The sequence below is a fragment of the Hippoglossus stenolepis genome, chromosome 1 (genome assembly GCF_022539355.2).
Source record: "Hippoglossus stenolepis isolate QCI-W04-F060 chromosome 1, HSTE1.2, whole genome shotgun sequence".
In the NCBI taxonomy this organism is placed as follows: Eukaryota; Metazoa; Chordata; class Actinopteri; order Pleuronectiformes; family Pleuronectidae; genus Hippoglossus; species Hippoglossus stenolepis.
In genome coordinates this window covers 27,204,385-27,227,177 of record NC_061483.1, presented here as the reverse complement: position 1 = coordinate 27,227,177, position 22,793 = coordinate 27,204,385, and the positions used below count along the sequence as shown (strand labels likewise).

Genomic DNA, 22,793 nt, shown 5'->3' with positions numbered 1-22,793 from the left:
AGGGGGAGAGAGAGAAATGCATTTAGTTTATACAAGTTCAATCTCTTTTCAAAATCCTTCAACTTGGTCTGAAGAGAAACACAGGATTTTTAAAATTTCATTTATAATAAGGAGATGTAGTATGTGCTTGTATGTTTTTGCAATGATTAATATTGTCAACAATTACAATGACGTTGAACTGGAAGTTTAACATTAAACTAAAACTTCCATCTAATCAACTACAACAAATTATTCTGCACGTTTCTTTTAAACAAAAATTATTAATAACTAATAATAAATGGGAGAAAGACAAACAGAACATATTCAGACATAACCAACCATTTGTAAAGCCACACACTATAAAAGATTATCTGCCCAACAATGAATCTTCTTCAGAGGTCAATTTAGCTGCTTGACCTTTTACACATTTAATGAGCAGCATCTTGCATTGCTCCAGTAACGTCTCAGCAGATAATGTTAGTTAATATGTTCACAGAAAGTAAACAAAGGGAACAGATTTATGAGCTGAATTTATCCACAACCTCATTGAAAATGAAACGAGTGGGGCAACAAAGCACCAGGGGCAACTGATAAGAACACATTCATTAAAAGATGCTTTACCCTGCTTAACCTTAGGTGGCGTGAGGGAGCTGTAGCCAATCCCAGCTGCTAATGGCCGGAAGGCGGGCACACCCTCAGCTGCTCAACAGTCAATCACAGAGATGATGCAGGCAGACATTGCTCACATTCACACCTACACACTATGTAGTCACTAGTTCCTCTGACCGGGAACACCCAGAGGAAACCTACCCGGGTACAAGGAGAACATGGACGGTTCAAACCCAGAAACCCTTCCAAACACGAAGTACAGTTAAAATAATGACAAGTGAGCAGGAATGATAGCACGTGTGGCTCAGTTTGGGAATGACACCTGCAAATACGAACAAAGGAGACCTTTTTTAATATTTAGCCTGTTATTACTGCAGAGAAGAACCATTGACTCTTTATAAAGATGAAAAACTTGACGGTTCAAAGTGTCTCAATAACCACCTGGTGGTTGACTGCAATACAAGTCATAAATCCTGCCTCCTCCATGTTAGTGTATAGAACATGAACCAAAAGAAAAAGTCTAATTCTTAAAGAAGGTTTCTTCTCTTAACTGCAAATTTCTGGTTTCTAGTTTTAATGCTATAAGCTGCTATACAGCTGAGAGTGTCTAACGATTGGTCGAGCATGTGTATCATCGGGATCTTGCTACCGACGCTCCTCCCCCTGATCACCACTGCAAAGACTCTGGCTCAACATGAACAAGATGGCAGCTTTCGTATCCCCGACGTGTTGTCCATCTTATTTACAGTCTATGGTGGGAACCTATTGATCACTGATATTAACAGGTCATCACTGCTTTTGTCGCTAACTTTTGGGAGTTGACCCCAACACCCGTAATCGCAGGAACTATATAGATCAAAGATGGTAATAGGTGCAGAAAATAGAAATGCAAAACATGTCTTTAAAGTGTCTCTACTTTTTCATTAATTAACAATAATCAGATGACTAACATATGACTACAAGTTTTATATATTTTCAGCAGACAATACGATTATCAGATGTAAATCAGGTGTATGAGCAAGTGTGTCAACTGTACTAAAGCCCAAGCTGAGATAACAGAAAAGGTTGGGACATACAAGCTGCAATATTTCCATCAGTGCTCTTTTCAGCCACATCATTGGATTCTACAGTCACGACCTCACTGAATGTGTGCAGATTATTTAAACAGCTAAAGTGGTAAAGCCAGTTTTGTGAGGCCAGGCCTACTGTAATATCCACTGATTAAACATGGTCACACTGTTTAATTTAATGGACCCACTGGTAGATTAGTGTATTTAGGTCTCATTTGCCTGTTCAACAACAACTAAGTAATTAAAAATGAAAAAGGCACAGGGGAAAGCGAGCAAAGCATAAATGTATGGTGGAGATGGTTGCTAACCATAGCTTCAGTCATTGTTGTGTTTTTACATGACAAGAGGTCATATTATTCTGACTAATGTCAGAAAGAGACAGGAGGGGACGGGGCTAGCTGGTTAGCATGCTAACTTCAGTAGAAACAAAGAAGTGATAGAGGCAAAACAAGAGAAAACATTGGCGTTACTTTCCTCCTCTTGGTGAACAGAAGAATCAAGTTTAATTATGAACAAAAAAACTAGTCGGGACTGTCGCAAACTTTTATTTGAAATGTAAACATTTGTTCGAACGTGAAAGCATCCGACTGTCTCAAGTAGTTTGCGCTGTCCAGCAGATGGCGCTCACAGCCAGCTTGACTTATTCCATCCCCTCTTGAGTCAGTTAAGTAAGCGAGTAATATTACATGGTTTTGAAATGAAAATGGAGGATGCTAGCAAGCAAAGCCAACACCAAAGTTACGAACAAAAGCAGGGGTTGTGGACCGAGTAGAGCAACAGCAAGTGTTCAACCTCAAGTAGGGTGGGGGGTGAATATATGACCAAATTGCTTGTCAAGTTAGATGGAACTTGATCTTTGGAAAAAGTGACAAGCGACAACAAGAGAACATAAGTAACTAGTATTCAGCAAGACTTTTTTTGTTTTAAATATTTTTTCAGGCATTTTGCTTCTCTGTCTCAGCCACATCTGTCCAACAGTGATCACATGTTCCATCTTCTTTCGGTTGCCATGTTTTTTTGTGTCTTCTTTGTTCCACGGGCAGTTTGTGGTCACTGATCCTGGACCTGAACCTTCCACTTTCTATCTCTGACATCTAAAACGATTTTCTGACAATCCATAATTTGGCTTTGAGCGTCTTTTTATAGGGTTTCAAATAGGTTTCTTTACATTCTTTACAAAATGTGGTTTATGCCGATTGCTGCTGTGTTGTTGTGAGACTGGTCAGGGGACAGTTTGTTCAGCTCTGGGGTTTGGGGGCTTTGCACTGGAGGGTGTCTGTTGGGGCTTGATGTAAAATGCTTAAAATATGTGAGCGCTTTCTTTTTGAATGTTAATAATCAGTAGTTATCTGCCTATCTGCTCCACAGGCATTCGTTGGTGTATGTAGAGATTCTGTTGGGAGTTTAACCCAGCAGGTAAAGTTGTGATGACTGAGTGAATTTGTAGATAATCAAAATATTTATCTAGTTTCATTTAGAGCTCTATTAGTGTATCCACTGCTTTGTTGAAACTTCTGCTGTTACGAATACAGCAGTGTAGATGTGGCTCATACTGTGTACAAGGGACTGATTATTTTCTGACATGAGAGGCATTTGGAAAAAATAAATGAATATTTATTTCTTCATATCTTCATGATCTTTCTTTCTCTCTCTCTCTCCCTCTCTCACTCACGCATGCACACAAACACACACAGTCCTTGTAAACATGAAAAGGCCATGTCAGGATACGTGTATAAAAAGGGCTCATATATTGTATTTATAGGCAAAAGGCTGTTATCATCATGTGGGCATGGAGACGGACAGACAGGTGTGATGACTGGAGGCAGCCGTGCCCAGCTAAGCTGAGAACAAGCTGACAGACTGCAGCATAGACCGCCACACCCCCCACAACATCTCCTCCCCGAGGGTCCCGCTCACGTCACATGCTCCTAATATTCCTGCTGTGGTGAGGAAACATTTGAGACAACAGCCGCAATTTTTCATTCTTTGGGCTCTTTGAATCTTTGAAGTGACAGCCGACATTGCCCTCTATAGACTGAGAACATTTCATGAACCGAGGGCCTGCGAAAGACATTCTGTAATTTCAGAGTACAGAGTCTGTACATCCCCACAGCGCACAGATGATCTACAGTTGTTTCTGAACACAAGGAGAGAGCAGTTGTGGGGGCTGTGTGAACATTTGCAACAAAGGTACCAATAGTCACAAATAAAGGCACAGTCAGTGATTCTGATCCCATACACTGTGTGATAATCAAAGAAAGTCTAAAACCTTTTGTGATGGTCCACCAGCCGACCGATGCAATCGCCCACTAGGATTTGTCCCTGTGGTCATGGTGGCCAGTCACACAACAATGAAGAGACCTCAGACAGTTTAAAGGCATAAAGATATGGATGCTGTCATGTTTCAGATTTATAGTTCTTTTGTCATTTCGTGATTATAGCACAGAGTAATTACTTGGATTGCTGCATATCACAAAATGCTATGAATGGTAATGTTAGGTTCCATGTTAGCTGGGCTACACACCTAATGCCTAACTAACTTTCTGGACATTGTGATGTTAGTTTGATTACATTTTTATGGGGCCAATAATATAGCAATATATTTGTTTTTGTGTGTGTGTGTATGGAGAGTGGCGTAACTGTATCTCAATCTGTGTGCGTAATCAGATCTGTAAATGTGCATGCTGATATCTCCAAATGCTCACAGGAATCTACAGATTTGTCTACATATTCACAGATCTATGCACTTCTATACATTTGATTCTATATGTCATCTTCAGTTTTAGACGCACTGTTCTACAGACACATTTGACTTAGCACTCCAAAAGTATTGTGATATAAACTACATTTTTTTCAAAAGTAAACTTTCAGGAATTTCGTAAAAAATAAGCTATGTACAATTCCTCCTATACATCACTCAAGACCCACTACATGTGTAGGCCATGTATTTAGCTGTATCTATATATTTCTGTATCTTCATATTTAAGTAAGAGCCTACTCTAGAAGATCATTTTACTTTCTTTGTAGTCCTTCGTAGTTACAACTGTGAGTTAAAATATTCATCTGCAGAGTAACCTGTAACTTGTCAAGTTCCTCATCATGTACTCAAGTGCAATATTTGAGTAAAGGCATCAGTGAGTAAGTTAATACGCAAAAGATGTATTTAACATGGAACACCACTTTAAAATTTCATAATGATTTAATTCCTGAGATCATTATGGCTCAGAAAAGGACGGACATTGTTTTAATGGCGGCACAGTGTAATGAGGTTTGATGGGGCCCGGGATGAAAGGGCTGAAGCACATTATCATACTTTTTTAGAGGTCACCGTTTGACAGCACTTCAGCACTAAATTACATAAAAAAAGACTCCTCATGTATCATCTGGACTGGTGACAGTGCTGTCTACCATGTATTTACACTAGATAACTTATATGAGATTAGTGATGAATTGAGGACAGAGAGAAGCAGGTATCAGTTTAATCAATTTAACGATTCACTAAAAAACACAGTTTGGTTCAGGCCTTGTTTTTTTGTATGAGCAAAACAACCTTATTGTTTCCACACTGCTGACTTGAATGTGAGGGTCTGCAATCTCTGGTTTATTAACCATCTTCAGCTAATTAATCGGAAACTTTTAGCTTGTAGCTGTGACTGGACCAAATGGGATGTGTATTGTTAAGAACCAAATGAAGTGCATTGGCAACCAGCATCTCCCCAGGCCAAGTAAACAGCCCATTCCAAACAGGCAGGTTTACAACAGGCACTGCACTATAGTGAGTTCCTCAGTTTTATACACTTAAGTCTAAACATTAAAGTAAGATCCTGTTTTTGAATGAAAATGACTGAACCCAGTCTCAGTGCAGCTGACAGACTTTGAGATGACGGTGCCGTTTAAAGGACGGCCAATCCTTCCCTGATGTTGACTAATGTGCTGCCTGCACAAGATGGCCAGCAACAAATTTACTGCATTTTTTAACCCATCAGTTAGGTTCCAGTTACCAGCATATTATAATGATTCATGATGTTCTTTACTTTGGATAAATAATCCACTGGGCTGTGCTGTGGTTGGAGCCTGATCTAATTGACTATCCAGGGAATGCTAGAAAATTGTCATCTTGCAGCCAGATTCATCATTAAGCTGGAGAGACATTGATTTGTGTCAATCAGAAGGGTTCAATGACGCAGTGGTGCGCCTGTGTCTGGAAACAGGTGGAAAGTGAGTCATGCTGGAGTCTCAATGGGATCTAATGTCAAATCATTAAGTCTGGCCTTCATGAGGATGATACATCTCAGGTGAGGAGAATACATTCTGCATCATAACATAGTTTTGTTATTTATTTTAACCTTTCCTTTCCTGTCCCGCCACATCCGTCCCATCCCGCCATGGGAGTGGTGTAAAAGCTGCGGTTAGCTGTAGTTGTTAGGCAGGGCAGCACGTGCTTCTGCCCTCTACGCGACTTTGTTATTAAAGGAGCAAATACCAGAGGCGGCAGCGCAAACACACAGAAATGCCAAATGTCACTCAGCGGTTTGCCCTGACCTTACTGGACGCCCTGCCGTAGAAGAGGTGGGAGAAGATGAGATACGAGGGAGGACGTTAGCGACGGGTTAACAGGATTCACCCTCAATCTTGATTCTCTGGATGGTGCAGGAGGTCACACCACATTATCCTGACAGTACCGATGGATGTCTATTAAAGCAACAATACTCCAAATGTATTGCGTTAACAAAAAGTGTCAGTCTGAACACAGTCCTGTAGCATATTACCTCTGGTAATCCAAACCAGGTAGGGACAATACTGCTGGAATGTAGGGGGCAGAGAGACACTGTTGCATGGTTTTATACACAACAACCTTAGATAATGTAATTATGTTTTTAAAATCTTGAGGCACATAAAATAAAAATGAATATTGTGCTTTAGCTGGTATGCAAACTAATTCAATGTGAGTGGAAGGCCTCCATTGCTCCTTCTGTGAATTCCTGGTTTAACCACCTGGGTCAGAGGGCAGCATTGGAAAAGCTTTCTATCAGACTGAATAAAGTAGACCTTGGGCAACTTGGACACTCGGGCTCTGATGTTTGACTCATCTGTAAACTCTTATTATGTATCATTGTAAAGCTGTCTATCTGTTTAATGTGTAAATGTATATATGAATAATATACATGTATATTTATTTTTACTATTTTGGTTCTGATAGCCTCCCTCTCTGTCATTAAATAAAAGTTTACTATATTTAGTGCATTATTAGAGTGAATCTATAAATCCAACATCTAAACAAGGTTTGGGCAGGTATGAAGCTCTGCTGGTACCTATATTTCTGTTTTGCAGGAGCTGCAAACATAATAATAAAAAGCTAGAGATGACTTTGCATCTTACTTTGTAAAATCACTTTAGATAGATTCTGCATGTGAATTTAAAGAATCCGAGGCAAGTGATATGATTTGGAGGATGGAAACCTTTTGTTTTCCGTTTCCAATCACGTTGGAGCAGGCTTTGGTTGCCCGCAGGTAAACAGTCCTAGTACAGAACAAAGGAGGTGGAACACCTTGACTGAAATCTATCGGCTATCAGCTTTTTTAAATGATCTACATTCATATGTAGATAGCTGTTAATAGACATTAGCCAAAGTGCCATCTAGAGCTAAACACCATAAAACACCTTGTTTGTGTTTTTTGGGGAGAAACATTTGACTCGTGTGATAAAAGGAACTACTTGGACTGTAAAGGATGTACGGAAGACAGAGTCTTGGCCCTGATATAAATAGTCGACACTAAAAGCCTCCAAATATTGGCTGTTGCCTCCAGAGGCTAATTCGTTGTCAGATAATAGCTGATTGGCTGCTAACTAGAGTGAATTTTCGACAAATATGACAGTGGTTTTTTTCTGAATTTCAATGTAAATGTTTAAAATTTTACCCAAAAACTTAATGTCTTCAGAAATGAAATGTTGTAAATAGTTAAAATGGGTAATCTATGCACACTACAGTGATCACATGTGAACATGCCAGATTTCATCTCAAGTGAAGTCTAATGCCAGCCCATACGAGTTAACAGCTTTTTTATTTTCACTTTCCTTTTATTTCCCCTCATTACCCTCAAAAGGCTCCACACAGCCTTCAACCCCCCGCACTCTTCTCTCCTCCCATCCACCTGAGCCGACCCGTCTATATCTAGACGCTGGGTACAGGCACCAGCCATGTTCTTTTAGGTGCAGAGTTGGTTTAGATGAAGCTGATGCTCACGGTTGTTTCCCAGAAAGAGGACAATTAGAGTGCTTCTGTGTGTGTAACATGCCGTCCTGCACGTACACACACACACACACACACACACACACACACACACACACACACACACACACACACACACTAGCACAGCAGATGGCTTGGAGAAGATGGCAGTGACTTGCTGCACCACTCAGCCCAGCAGTCAGCATTACCACAGTGCAAAAAAAGACAATCCAAAGATGAAAAAAATAGTTAATGTTTCGAGAATCAGAGGTAACTAATGTTTGTGTCTCTGTGTCTTCCACCACGCTATGTCAGGGTACATTTTGCCGCGACTGCACCGTGTTACTCAAACAACAACTGGACCAGGAGAAGCCGTAGCACAGAACACGCGTGAAAACCTGTACAGGCTCCCTGTGGGGTGCATTTATGGCTGTAGTGAGCAGCAGATCTGCCATGCTGAAAGGACAGAAGCAGGCAATTACTGCTGAACGTCGTTCCCGGTTGTGGCCAGGGGAGAGTGAGACTGATAGACGGAGAAAGGAAAAGAGAGAGAGAGAAAGCATGTATGTGTGTCTCAATGGGAGGCTAGAGGAATACAGGATGGGGACAGTGAGACCCATCTGCTGCTTGTTGTTACCAATCTGCTCTCTCACTCCCACTTACACACGCACACACACATACACTCACACTCACACACACACAATCACTTCGAAGCAGTAAATCATCAGGAAGAGGCCAGCATTAACTACACCTCTCTGTGTGTGCGTATGTGTCCTAACCTTCTCTTTCCAATGCAGGATGCCAATAATGACGAGGATGAAGACGCACACTCCGATCAGTGCGATGGCCGTCATCAGCACACTGTTGCTAGGAGTCAGGTACAGTTTAGCGCTCCAACTAAAGAAAGAGAGAGTGTGAAAAAAAACAAGTTTCATCATAGTTTTTTGTGGCAGGAAAAAACAATGTATTTACCAAATGGTACGCACTAGCAGAGACAATATCCAAATTAAGATAAAATAAATGAATGAACATCTTCACTTCACAGTTAAACAAAAGCTGGGCTCCATTGCTGATTCCCGGGAACAGTGATTCCAGCAATTAAGCTACTTTGATATGTTAAATATATCATACTACAATCTGCCAAATGATAGTGTATGTAGGACGAATACCAATGTACCAGTTTTTTATTTGGTTGGATCTCATTTCACTCGTGGTGTGTATGTGGGCGCGTGTGTGTGTGTGATGGCAAGTCTGGCAAGCTTGGTGAGTACACAAGTGCTATGTGGATCTGGAAGAGGGAGCACAGGCATGTGTGTGTGTGTGTTCGTCTGTGTTGAATAGCCATCTGGAGCTCCTCCTGGGGTTTGGGCTACATGTGAACAATGATAACATGAGAATACATGGTATGTGATGAGAGAGTGTGATAGTGTGGCAGTGTGTGTGTGTGTGTGTGTGTGTGTGTGTGTGTGTGTGTGTGTGTGTGTGCGAGAGTGGATAGGGGAGAGAATTATTTTCCAGCTCACATTTGGGCAACGGTTTTGTAACGATACACAGAGAGTAAATCTGTATTGAGCTCAGGTAACATTAACTTCAATATGTGGTTAAGTGGTATCACATGAGTGGCAAAAAGCATAAATGGGTCCGCCTGGAATAAATTGACTCTGCTGTGAACAAGGAAAATGGGCACATGTATGGTTCATTTGTACTGTGTAATATCTTCGAGTGTGTGTGTACCTGCGGGGCTGGTCGTGTGGGAAGGGGATGACAATGAGCTGAGAGTTGGGAATGATGGCCGTCCACTCCTGCATCCTTAGGTCCTGGAGAGATCGAGAACATACATAAACTCAGTGTGCACATATTTTGTGATAGAATATAGTAACAATACAAGCAATCGTGTGCAGATTTCCATAAGAAACACACACACAGACACACTAACAATATGTATGTTAAGTCCTCTGGGGCGGAGTAATAGAGTCCCATGGTTTTTTCTAAGCTACCGTGAAGTGGCTATTTAAAGCTGTAGGTGTATGACACGGACAACCTGCTACTTGAAATAAATGAATGTTGCTTTGGGGAGCAGCTATGTTCCCCTGACGTGTGTGTGTGAGCTGTGGTGTGTATATCTGCATGTGTGATGAAGTATTTCTGTGGCTGCGAGTGAGAGCTCAGCGTCCTGCAGAACAAGTCGTTATCTCAGTCTTCAAATACAAACTCTGAGGTGACTCAGGGTAATTACTGTCACAACAATTTCTTTCAAGCTGTCCAGTAATGACTAACTTGATTCTCATCCATCAGAATGATATTGAGTGACATGTAATCCAGTTGATTGTATTATTTAATAAGACTGGAGGAAAAAAACTAACAAGGAACCGTTGCACAAAATCACATCTGAGGAAACAGGTGTAAATCGAGATATTCTGAGAATTGATAAAATGAAAATGAAACACAGCGACCAAGATAATAGAACTGCAGGATCTATGCTATTTGCGGAAAACTATATATGTTTGTGGCTCACATATTTCAATAACCGTTCATCTTATCATCTTTACACTTGGCATGTGTATTGTTAACGAACCAAGGAAAAGCAGTGTCGAACTTGTGATATGATTAATATTAATAAACCTTGAATACAGAGGAGACCAAACTCTGCAGCAGCAGCTAGGTAGTTTTACAGGACAACAGCCCATTCAGGGTGCTGCGTACTGAGTGGAGCTGAACTTTGAATAAACTGGTGAACAGCTCTTTGTGCAGCAGCAGTGGTGCAGCTTCAGGGTTCTGTAGACTGAGTCCAACAACCGGTCTTTACTTACTGTGCCTCAATCACTGCAGGTCACTTTTACAGTTTCACAAAGAAAATTGCAACCAGCATCACCACAGGCCAAGTAAACAGCCCATTCCAAACAGGCAGGTTTAGAATGGTCCCTGCACTATAACAAACTCATGAAACATAATACGCATGTCACATTTGCCTGCACCTACTCAACACTGTCCTAACATTGGTTTTGGTTTTTACATGGTGTCCTTTGTGTTTGTGCTCTCTGGTTTACATCCTTTGTTTACTTCACAGTCCTCTTTCTTCTGTCCACTTCTTCTTTTATTGTTATTAATTAATCAATTAGAGACAGATCCATGAAAAGGGCACAATCATTGTGGTCAAGGGAAGAATCCTCTGGACGATGTTATTGCCCCCTCTATTTACAAAGAAACAGACCTAAACTGTGAAGTTTTTGAGCGTGCACAAAAATTAGGATGTGCAGCTGGTCTGGACCCAATGTCCACCTCTGTCAATCCAGAGCTGCTTAAGGTATAATGTAATTGCACATGTTGGCTATGACTGTTGATGTTTTTTTGTAACGTTGGAGTGTGGGAAAGGCCCTGTGATTTTTCCTACAAACCTATTTCCCAACGGGAACAAATAATTAATCAATCAATCAATCAATCAACTATTATTTGTATAGCCCACATTCACAAATCACAATTTGTCTCACAGGGCTTGAGCGAGAGAGTGAGGTAAAAGTTAATCTATTCTATCTATCTATCTATCTATCTATCTATCTATCTATCTATCTAGCTATGTAAGTAATAGTGAGACTTTTACTGACTTTGAAGACTCCACCATAAGTTCACCGTCAGGACCTTAACTGCAGTAACTTGCAGCACTGTCTTTGATAACGGTTTCACTTTTCAACTTTCATTTCAGTTTTGCAGCCTTAAGGCTCAGCATCTAGTGATAACATCCAATATAAGACACAGACTCAACCTCTGCGTACAGTGCTTTGATATCTGGGAAAACCCAGCATCATCATCAGATTCTGTCGGTCTTTTTATCACGTTTTCCTGAGTCAGATTTTGACTTGAGTTTTGATGCTGCCGCTCTCTATCCAAGGCACATCAGGGGTTAAGAGTTCACAGTGGTTAAGAGATATTAATAGGGGGCGGGGGCATCATATCAGCGATTTGAAAGCTCTAATCATGCCCTTGGCTGGGAGGAATTCATTCATTTCCAGATCTACATTTGGCAGAATGTGGAAGTGCCACTGCTCTTTAATTGTGGCTCTTCGCTCTCCTTCAATTGCGAGGAACTACATCTCGCAGCTATTTTGAATAAGCGTGCAACAACAGCATTGCTTTTTACATAACGAGCACATTTTCGCCGCCAGCCATTGTCGCTTAGCTCTTGGAAAGCGCTGCCGCCGGTGCGGCAACTGGCGGGGGAGCAGAGCTGGAGACGAGTCAGACCGCACCGCTGCTGCCTGGGAGCAGATCCGATCTGGCTGTTTGGAAGAGAAAAGTGTTCCCAAGTCTTCAGAGGGAAAAAGAGAGACTCTGGTTCAAAGCCAGGGAAACTGGCACAGTGATGAGAGAGCGAGGGAGACAAACGCAGAGATGGAGGGTGAGCGAGACACAGAGAAAGAGTGAGAGTGACAAGTAGGGGACTGATTAGTGAAGTAAACCACTTTGAGTAGCAAAGGGAATCCCCAGGGTGGAAAATAAGTGAACAGGAGGAGAGGGGCTGAATAAGAGAGAGGAATGATTGGACAGAAGATGGAAGATTTACAAGTATATTTTACAAAACCTCTCCCTCTGCGAAACAGCAGGCAGGAACTCTAAGTTTGGAGGAGAAAATTGCAAAGGGCACAGTGGGGAGGAAAGTGAGAGAATGAAAGCAGGACAGAAATAAAGAGAGAGACATAAAACAAAAGCGAGAAAGAGAGATGAAGAGAGTTGACAAACCTGCCTACTGAGCAGGGTGCTGTGGCGGTCAGGATTTCGAAGCCTACCCCTATCTCCTAAAGACCTCGCCAAAGTTTCTCCTCCTCATTACAGGTAGATCTGATGGAGTTACTCCACTTCCCAAGTCCCTCTGGGTAAAAAAAAAAAACTACTCTGCATAATGGACCACATCTTTAGGAATTCATTAATTCACTTTGTAGAAGGAATGGGCGAGGAGGAGGCAAAATGAAGGGGAAGAAAAAGGATCAGATTTCTTTGCATAGAAAAACAGGAGTGTGTGGAAAGGGGACAACAAAGCAGCTTGTTTGAGATGAGTGTTCTCTGTGCACTACAGTCTCTGAGTCGTGGACCGACCTATCTGCAATTCTAATCAGCTGCTTGACGAAGACCTCGGTACCACACGGGAGGGGAAAAAAGGGCCCTGTCGTGCCTAATACACAGCGTGACAAGTGCAACGTGAGAGAGAAAGAGAGAGAAACAGAGAGAGGGGGAACATAAGAGATGAATGCTGATAGAGTGAGAGTGCTGAGCTGAGGAGAGCTGACATTTGAGGAAGTGTAGTGTAGAAATGTAGCTGACAAATAGATTAAAACCATTAAACCAATCAATTATTTACTAGATTTATATAGGCGAGCTTGTAGAATGACAAAAGGCACATACACACCGGGCCCCATCCAAACAGTCATTCATACATCCTCTATACTCACAGGCCTGTTAAATAAAGATGTGTTTGCGGAATAATATGGGAGTGTTGGTATTTCAGCTCCAGTGAGGGAGCTCACTGCACCGTTATCATTTCCCCAAGTAATGTCATCAATCACGCCATACAGTATGAACGGGACCTGAAGTTTATAAAGTGACTGCTATCACCTGACAAATACTTATCTCTACTGAGCAGGGTTTACTTAATAATAAAGTGTTGGGGATCGGGTCCAGACAAAGGAATAATGAGGCCTACATGGGCCTTTAACAGCCTGCCTCGAGTTGTTTCCTGCTGTGAGGCAGGAAACAACTCGAGGCAGGCTGTTAAAGTGAGAGTGTTTTGACGTGGAGCCTGAACACTGAACTTTCACATACACAACAACCACAACAACAAAGAGTGAGGCGGACACACCCACCAACTCCCTGCAACAACTCCACACACTGGACCAACAGTAGCTTTCCATCCACAGACCTCTCTGCCAGTACTCATGAAGAAATGTGGGTTTGTTTTAACAGCAGCTTCTCTACTGTACTCAAACATGTGTCCATCACAACAACACACACACTTCCTGATCTCTGATCTGTTTTTTTATTTTTATTTTAAGAAAAGTACAGCATGAAACACAACTCGTCGAGATTTACTTTCTGTTTCTGTTGTTGTGCTTCCTTGAATTTAAGAGTTTGAGTCCAGGACCTCCTGCTGCGTTCTTCACGTGTGAAAGACGATCGCCAGAGAAAGTCCAGTCCCAAGTCTTCTTCTCCTTCTTTATTCGGTTTATTGGCAGGTGACAACCAACGTCAAGGTGCATTACCGCCCTCTACTGTGTTTCAATATCCTACTTCCTCTTCTTCCCCATTTGGTAGCGTATCTCTTATTACCCTTGATATTTGATAGCTTCTCCTTCGTTCAGTTGAGTGGCGGGTGACAACCTCCTGTGTTGGAGTGTATATCAGAGTTATCTAGCTCATATTAAATCAGTTTGTCCAATCCTGTCTCCCTCAGCTAATGGAACATACTCCCTATTCCAAAGGTAACTACTATTTCCAAGCTTAGTTCTTCCTCTCTGCTTTGCACTTTTCCTCTTGAGCTTTTCTCGTTCTCGAACACACTTATTAAAGTGAAGCATTACATGCTCCACTGACTCTTTAAAAATATTTTGTGCGGGGGGGTTCAACACACAGTGGAAGGCGGTAATGCACCTTGACGTTGGTTGCTACCCGCCAATAAACCAAACAGAGAAGAAGAAGAGGCTCGGACATCCTCCGCAATTCATGACTGAAAGCGCCCTTAAAATAACAATGTCTTTGAACAAGAGGCCGGGCTTTCTATTAGAGTCACAATCTTTTTGTGGCTTTGATCTTCAACATTATTTGAGATCTTTAAAATTGTCTTTGGTTCTTTATCATGTCTTTGATGTGTCTATATGACTTATGGTTGGAAGAAGATACCCTTCATGTTCCATATCAAGGGCGTTTTGTACTACCTTGGTCAGCAGCGCTAAGTGGAAAGAAACAGATCAAATAGACCTAAACCCAGATATGGAGGAGACTGCAATACAGACATTCACCATGGATACATCTAATGCATTGGAGCTTCCCAGCATGACAGTTGAAACTATTCGCATGCAGATTGAGGATCTTTATACCAAGTTGACTGCGGAGCAGTGGGAACTGTTAAAATCAGAAACACCAGACAACGTCACAAGGTTTCTGTTGGCAGAACTTCTTCTGAACATGACTTTGTCTGTGTCCTCAGACCTGATCACAGCACATGGACACAACGACTTTCCCTTTACTGCAGAGAGTATCCAGTCCAGTCTGGGAGACGCTCTCCATCAGAGTTTAGCACCGGGCAGCTTAAAAAAGTCTGTGAGTTTGGATCAACTCACTGAGTTGGTTGCAGAGGAGATGACAGAGAGGGTCAATTCCCGCCGGTCTGAGTGCTCCACCAGCGGATGCTCCACCAGCGGATGCTCCACCAGCGGATGCTCCACCAGCGGATGCTCCACCAGACTGCCACAGTGTCACCAGACCACATCCAACAAACTTGAGAAAATGGTCAATTGTGTTTGCAAAGTGTTGAAGAAATCTGCCGGCAACATCGAGGGCTCGTTCAAGCCGAAACTACGCAGTCAAAAGACATTTGAGCTGATAAACGAGTTCCCTAGGGGGAAACCAACCTCTTCACGCACTGACTCTTCATCACGCAGTTCTCGCTCTGACAGACGAACATCCTCAGAATCATCAGTCCGCAGCAGTGACTATAGGACAAGTGAGGCCGTCCAGGAAATCATCGGGAAGGAGGTGAGCGACATCATCGAGCCCCTTGTGGACGAAATGTCAGAATCTGACCTGAGTGGGCTGATATCTGAATCTTCTCTGGAGTTTAAAGCTGCTGCAGATGAAATCTATCAGATAATTAGTGAAGAGGAGAGCGTCAGATCATCTGATTCGAGTAGAGGCTCCAAATCCTCAAAGAGCCACAAGAAGTTTTGGAAAGGAGTGGGGAAGAGGATCAAGAAGCTTTTGCAAAGTTTTTGGCCACAGCATCGATGCTCAAGATGGGGACACAAGTCAGGAAGAAGTTCAGTAAGGAGACCCAAGTCCCGAGCAGTGAGTCAGTCAAGTCTCTGATGGATAGTGTGGAGTCTCTGCTTCTGACAGAGACCAAGGACAGAGTTTCACCTGCAAACGCCTCGCCCTTCCCATGTCCTCTATACGTACATCACAACTGACACTTTAGTGGCGAGTCCAGCTGAAGTGACGAAAGTGTCTGTTCTTAAGTCCCACAGAAAGATGTACATGGACATAAAGGAGAGAGTGATCAATTTCCTGCCATTGATGAACTGGTGGTTCTCAAAACAGGCCGGTGACTACACCAAGAGGGTGACCTCCGCTTTAATGGAGATTGAGCCCATCGTAGGATCTCCGGTCTCAGAGATCAACAGTGCAACGGAACGGGTAGAGCCCCGCAAAAAGATGTATGTCAATCTCGTCATTGACCAGTTCATCACTCGAGTGTATGCAAAATCCAAAGTGAACTTGTGTGACGAATCAATACACCTCACTCAATACCTGTTTGAAAAAACATGGCCCAAAGTCCAAGACATTGACTTAGACATGTCCCCAGATATAATCAATGTCCTCCACAAGGCCGTGTTCAAGGACCTGTGTAAGATGTGGGACTGTCCAGAAACGCTGCTGCTTTCCATTTATCGAAAAGAACCAGAGGTCGAGAAAAGAATCGCCGCCTCTATGGAAAGCCACATGTCCAAAAAACCCGGCAGAATGTCCAGATTCTTCTCCTCTTTGAGCAGATTCTTTAAACGGTAGAAATGCTATTGCTTTAAATGAGGACGTGCATATACGTGTCTTCTACTGAAGGGGTGTGGATTCACTCTGGGAGCTCCAGTTTACCACATCCAAACAAAAAAACAAGTCTGCATGAAATGTTTTCTGTAACCATTTTCTGTCACAACTGTTAAAAAATAATAAAAAATAAGAAGATGAGTCGCAGAGGTTGTCCTCTTGGTGTGAAAGCAGCTAGTGTGTGAGGAGGACCATGCAGGAAAGAGGGGGGGAGAAGGGGGAGCACAGGGGAGTCTGCTTCATTAGAACCGAGCTTTGGTCCCATGAGCTCTTTTCACATCTCTTAGCATGAAGTCGTGTGTGTGTGTGTGTGTGTGTGTGTGTGTGTGTGTGTGTGTGTGTGTGTGTGTGTGTGTGTGTGTGTGTGTGTGTGTGTGTGTGTGTGTGTGTGTGTGTGTGTGTGTGCATGTGGCAAGCACACCCTCTGCCCAGTGGTCGTAGCTATTACCTTTTGTGGAGGTGAGGGGGCTGGGAGAGCACCCTCACCTGCTCATAGAGGATCAATCAGCGCAGGTGAGAGCTGTTAGCCGATTGGTCCTCATGCTTAAAAGGCATGAGGCAGCGTCTGCGCTGCCTCACGAAAGGAACGCGGAACTCAGAGACTCGAGGAGACTGAGACACTGGAGAGACGCCTGGACTGAGCTTATGTTTGATTTCAGTTTATGTTTGGAACCTTAATAAAAGATGCTTAAAAGCAACCCGTGTGTCTCTGGCTGTGTGTGGGAGAGCCCCGTGGCGAGGTCGATTGCCACACTGGCGCCCAACATGGGGCTCCACACAGCCACAGACATGGACCAGCAGGCGGTGTGGGAACTGGTTCCGATGATGGAGGACCTGGTGACTGCGTACCGGGAGGAGAGGGCGAGGACCAGACGGGAGATGGAGGCGCTCCTGAGGCAGGTGGAGAGGGAGGCGATGCGGACGGAGCGTCAGCTGGCCCGGTTGGGACCCGCTCCGGTTCCAGCCTGCCACACCGCGCTGAAGGAGGCGGTGAGCGTGGTCCCAATTTCGCGGCCGCGGGCGGCGACTGGCGTGCCGCCGATTCCGCGTCCCCGCACAGCTCCGGAGAAGCCGGCGTGTCGCCGATTCCGCGCCCCCGCGCAGCACTGGTGGAGGGCGCGGCTCTGGGAGGTGCGTCGGTGGTGACGTCGACGGATGCTCCGGTGTTGGGGTCGAGCCCAGGACAAAGGAGAGGCCTACAACACATTTGAGAAGCCTGACTAGAGTTCGTCTCCAACATGAGGCCAAAACCCCCAGGGTGCTTCTGGGGCGTCCATGTTTTTCTTAACCGCCGCCCGAGTTTAAACTCGGGCCTTCCATTGGCTGAGAGCCAACAGACCCCATGGCCCCCCCCTGGAGGGAGGCCGGACATTTCTCAGGTAATAAATACAGAGAACCCCCTCAATTCATTGCTTTTTCCTGTGCACTGAAGATAGGACCAGAACCTCTCCCGGTTCCTCCAGATGATCCAGACACTTAAAGGGAGCAACCAAACATTTGTATTTTTATTTGTAACTTAAGTTCATTCTCTTTTATTTTTGTGAACTTCCCTTTTTTTACCTGAGCTTTATTTTTGAAAAGACCGCGGCAAAGTCGTTTCACTCGCGGGCCGAGTTCCACAGACTTTTTCCGGATCCACAATCACAGCTGGCCCCCCCCAGCTGTTCATTCCTGCAGAAGGGCAGGTAATTTCGCCACTAAGAGCAAGTAAAATTCGCCAAAACATACGGCAAGATTCCATTCGCCACGAAAGGCAAGATTCAATTTCGCCACAAGGAGCAAGAACCATTCGCCCCAAAGAGCAAGAACAATCGCCCAGGAGAACGAGACGAATTCTCTCCTATCCGGCCCGCTCGTTTCCCGCTGCCACCGCGCGAATCAGCTACTCTAGAGGCCACAAACACAAATTCACTTGTCTTCCCGGAACGCGCCGCTCGCGCATCAACGAACCGCGGACCAGCAACAAGTAAGAGGCTTATGTCTGGGCAGAGACTAGTTTAAACATTAGCGTGTTATTATTTGAGTGTATATTTCTGTAGGACCGCCGAGTCCCTTTGTTTTGTGCCAGCGTGTCGAGTAACTCATGCGTTTCCGGCCACATCGCGGCACTGTTTACCGTTAGACCAACTTTGCGGAGATTTTAACCCATTAAAAGATCGGTACACAGCTGGACGGATCTTAGTTCGTCCGCTTGGGTACCGAGTGGTAAAGTCCCCGCAAAACTGTCTCTGGCGGTGTTTTGAGATCTCCTCTGATCACTCTTTGCATGTTTCCTTTTCTCTCTCTCTCTCTCTCTTTTCTCCTAAACCCGCCTGCACACACGTTCCGACCTGCATCCACATAAATCACGTGTTATACTTGTCCGGGGACTTAGATAGTGTGATCGCATCTCTACGCCATTCGGCGCTTTGAACCACGAGATAGACCAAAGCATGCCTTTGTTCTCCATTTCCTGTTGGTCAAACAACGCGGTTAGACCGCCATCTTGAATTCAGTAATACGACGTCATCCCCCGTGGCTTCGGATGCCATCTTGACTCCCCCTTCTCTCTCTCACACACACACACACCCACAGACCTACACATAGGTATTACATGTGTGTTATAAATCGTGTTAAGTGCTAGTGTTGTGATCTTTGATATAGTGGATTCTTGTTAGGATAATAGTCATTAATTAACATTGATGTTATTATCTTTAATAAATTCTATTGTATTTAAAGTACCGGTATTTTGTGATTATTTGTGCATATGTATGTGACTACAGCTGGAACATGATAGCCAGTGCTTGAACTTTAACCTTCACTGTTCATTTTACAATCATTAATAGTAAATATTGAGATTTTATGAGACTGATCTTTACAGATTGATTGTTGGTCCCTGATACCAGGGTGGTGCCCCGTCTTTGATAAATTATAATTACAAATTGTATTATTCTTAATTGATACAATTATTGTTTCTCATTAATTATTTCATTATTCTTAATTGATAACTTTATTGTTTTTAATTAATAATTTTATTATTTTGATAAATAATTGTATTTATTTAATAATCATATTTTATGATTATTAATAATTAGCCAACATCAAATCTACCTACTATTGCACAACAAAAGACTCTTAAAGTGAAACTTCAAATAAAATTATATCAAATTAGAGACAGTCTCCTGATGAAACCCTATTTAAATTCACTAGATCCAGATTTTAGTTTGGGTCTGAATAAAATTTGCACCAAAAACTAACAATTATAAGTCCCCTAAATATATACCAGACCTTTGTCATCAAGAGCCATGAATTATTCTCTGAGAAATTAACGGAAATTGTGAATAACGCCCTGTCTGGCAATTTAAAAGTAAGAGACAACACTCCAGATCAAACACAGATGAAAACTACAATTGTTGGCAGAGGTTATAAAATAAAATATTGTCAAAAAGAATTAGCAGGATCCATAACTATGCAATCAAACGGAAGATTTGCAATAAAAAACTGAAGAGTGAAGAACGGATTAGTATTGTGTCTTAATTTTTTAATGTTGGCAAATATAATATGATCAGTCATTTAAGTAAAAAAAAGTGGATGATTCTCAAATGCTCTTGTTATGTTCTAATCTATACTATGACAATATTTTTAACACATTATCATGGTTTAATAACTGATACAAACACCAGTTGTCACATATTCTGATGCATTAACTGATGCTGTAAATTAAAACTACTTCAACCAAGCACTATATGTTTTTGCAAGATGAGGGACACTGCCATTTCTGTTCATTTGAAAAGAGAAAAGTAGTGGAGGGAAATCACTGCTCTGCTGAGGTATGACTTCATTTGACTCCTGAGTGGCCTGATACATGTTCTAAGATATCTTTTAGGAAATAAGTATTTAGATGCAACTTGTGCCCAGTGGGTTGACAGAGTTTATTTTAGTTTGGTTGAGAGTCCGACCTTCCTTTTCTCAGTCTGTGGAAGCATGCAAACACCTCTATGAAAGAACATGCTTTAAATTTAAAGACCGTACAGCCTGTAGCAGTTCGGCAGGAGTGCTGTGAAGTGTTGGAGTGATAAAACACTCTCATATTTCCTCACCGTGTCTCCAGGCGGCCGGGGGATGCCGACAAAAAGGTGGTCCAGGAAGTTGGCGCTGCGTCCAAGGCCCAGCACAGTGTAGGGCAGCTGCAGGGAGAAGTGAGCAGACTGGCTCAACTGACCGGCTGCAAAAGCAAAAAAAACTGTGGTCATTAAAAAAGAATGTATTCTTATGACAACAACATGTAACAACATCAGGATCCTTATCTCAGAGGGGGCTTTTGCCTTATTATTATTTTAAACTGCTATTTTTTTCCATTTGACTTTTAGTCAGTGAGTTATTCCATCACTTAGTAACCTCCACCAATGAGGTGATGATGTTTTCATCCCTGCCCTTTTGTTTGTTTGTTGCTTTGTTAGTTTTTTCTATACAAGCAGGATTAGACTTTCTTTAGAATTGCAAGATAGGGCACTCTACTGAGTGCCTTAGTAGTTTCAGACTAAAATACAATGGCACTGAGTAGAGGCATAACTCCACCAAGACACAGCATTCCCCGCTGGGTCTTGGTGGAGTTATGCCTCAATCGCGCTGCACCAAATTTCACAGACAAATGTTGAAAACCTCCCTATCTCACAATGTTGGAGAAAGTGAAAAGAAATCCAATACCCTGATCTAGATCCACTTTAAAAATCAATGGGTTCTTTCATGACCCATACCTTATGCCGGCGCATCCATATAGGTGAACTAGGCAATTGCCTAAGGCGGCACTTTGGCAAGGGCGGTGAAATGTGAATTGCGGAGGAATGCTTCACTGGGCAAGAACTTTTTGTGGAGTTGTCTGCTTTGAGTAGACGTCTAGCAGCTGGAACTAAACCAAGTTCACCTGTGACATGGGATGGAATTAGTTTTTCGAAATTGAGGAGGCAGGACTTTTGCTGCGATGAAGGCCCGCCATGTACACTTCTGAAAGGTAAGCTTTATTTGCTCTCTAGTCGTTGTTTAAGTTGCTGATGAAATTTGCTTGTGCACATTTCATGCATGTGTGTTTGATGCACATGAGAAAGTGGTGTTTAGGAGAGATTTGTACTGGAATTATCTAGTTTGAGAAGCAGAAATTGAATTATTTGGAAATAGCTGTGTATATGTACTGCCATGACTCATAATATGGATCCGCAAAATTGTGTCATGCATACCTTAATACTGTTGGCACTTTGAGCACACTGGCGTTGCACTAGTGATCTAGTGCACTAGCACTAGTTGTTATTAGTCAAGTCATTTTTGCACAATACTGCTAAAAAATAAACCATCTATACACGTCTCAATCAGGATTAAAACTTTGGGGATCCCTTAACATTTCCTTTTGTGAAATCATCAGGTCAATTCTTACGTGTCCAGTACTTTAAGACCAACATAATGTAAGCATGCTAGCATACTAAACTAATATGGCTAACATGGAAACATTCTACTGGCTTCACTTCATCATGTAGGTGCATATTAATACACTTGAGCTTCATATGACACATGAATGTTTGTTTTAAATACAACACTTTGGTTCGAATTTGGTCAGAATTTTCTTCTTCTATTGGTAGTGCCGATACTTCATGCTTTTTGCTGATCTCTCAGTATTTTTAGTAACTATTTTTGGCTTTTTCTTTTCTTAAAACACAAAAGGATTCTTATACTTATGTAGATGTTTCACCCTGCTCATATGTAATCCAGGTCACTCTCTTGCAATCGTCTTTTCAATCTTTTAAATATTTAAAATCATCTTTATAATCATATGTTTTACAAAATATCTTCTGACATTTATCTCATGATTATACAGTGTTTTGCTGCTCTTTCTTAACAATTTGTGAAGAAAGCCGCCTGTGAGATTCACAGCTTTAGGCTGTAAATTTGGCCCTGATTTCCCAAAGAGACCATTCAAGTTTTACCTAATGCGATGTAATCAGCTCAAACCTAAGCCTGCCTGACCATGAGTGTCAGGGAAAAGACAATAACATTCACGTTAACACACAACAGGAGCGATGGAGCGAGAGGGATCGCGGCGTGAGACCTTGTGTTCTGACATGAAGACGCAT

At 42.6% G+C, this 22,793-nt stretch overlaps 1 protein-coding gene across 2 annotated transcripts in view; it reads right to left on the bottom strand.

The window, feature by feature from the left end:
• itfg1 (integrin alpha FG-GAP repeat containing 1) overlaps positions 1 to 22,793 on the bottom strand; it is a 178,212-nt gene that overhangs the window by 19,031 nt on the left and 136,388 nt on the right. For both annotated transcript variants that reach the window (XR_007032953.1, XM_035166993.2), the window contains exons 15-17: positions 20,772 to 20,896; positions 9,622 to 9,704; positions 8,667 to 8,784 (exon numbers count right to left, since the gene is read on the bottom strand). Coding sequence is in view for 1 of the 2 variants with exons in the window: in XM_035166993.2 (XP_035022884.1) it covers positions 8,667 to 8,784; positions 9,622 to 9,704; positions 20,772 to 20,896 (326 nt within the window). In the remaining variant the exon portion in view is untranslated. The remainder of the gene's footprint in view (positions 1 to 8,666; positions 8,785 to 9,621; positions 9,705 to 20,771; positions 20,897 to 22,793) is intronic.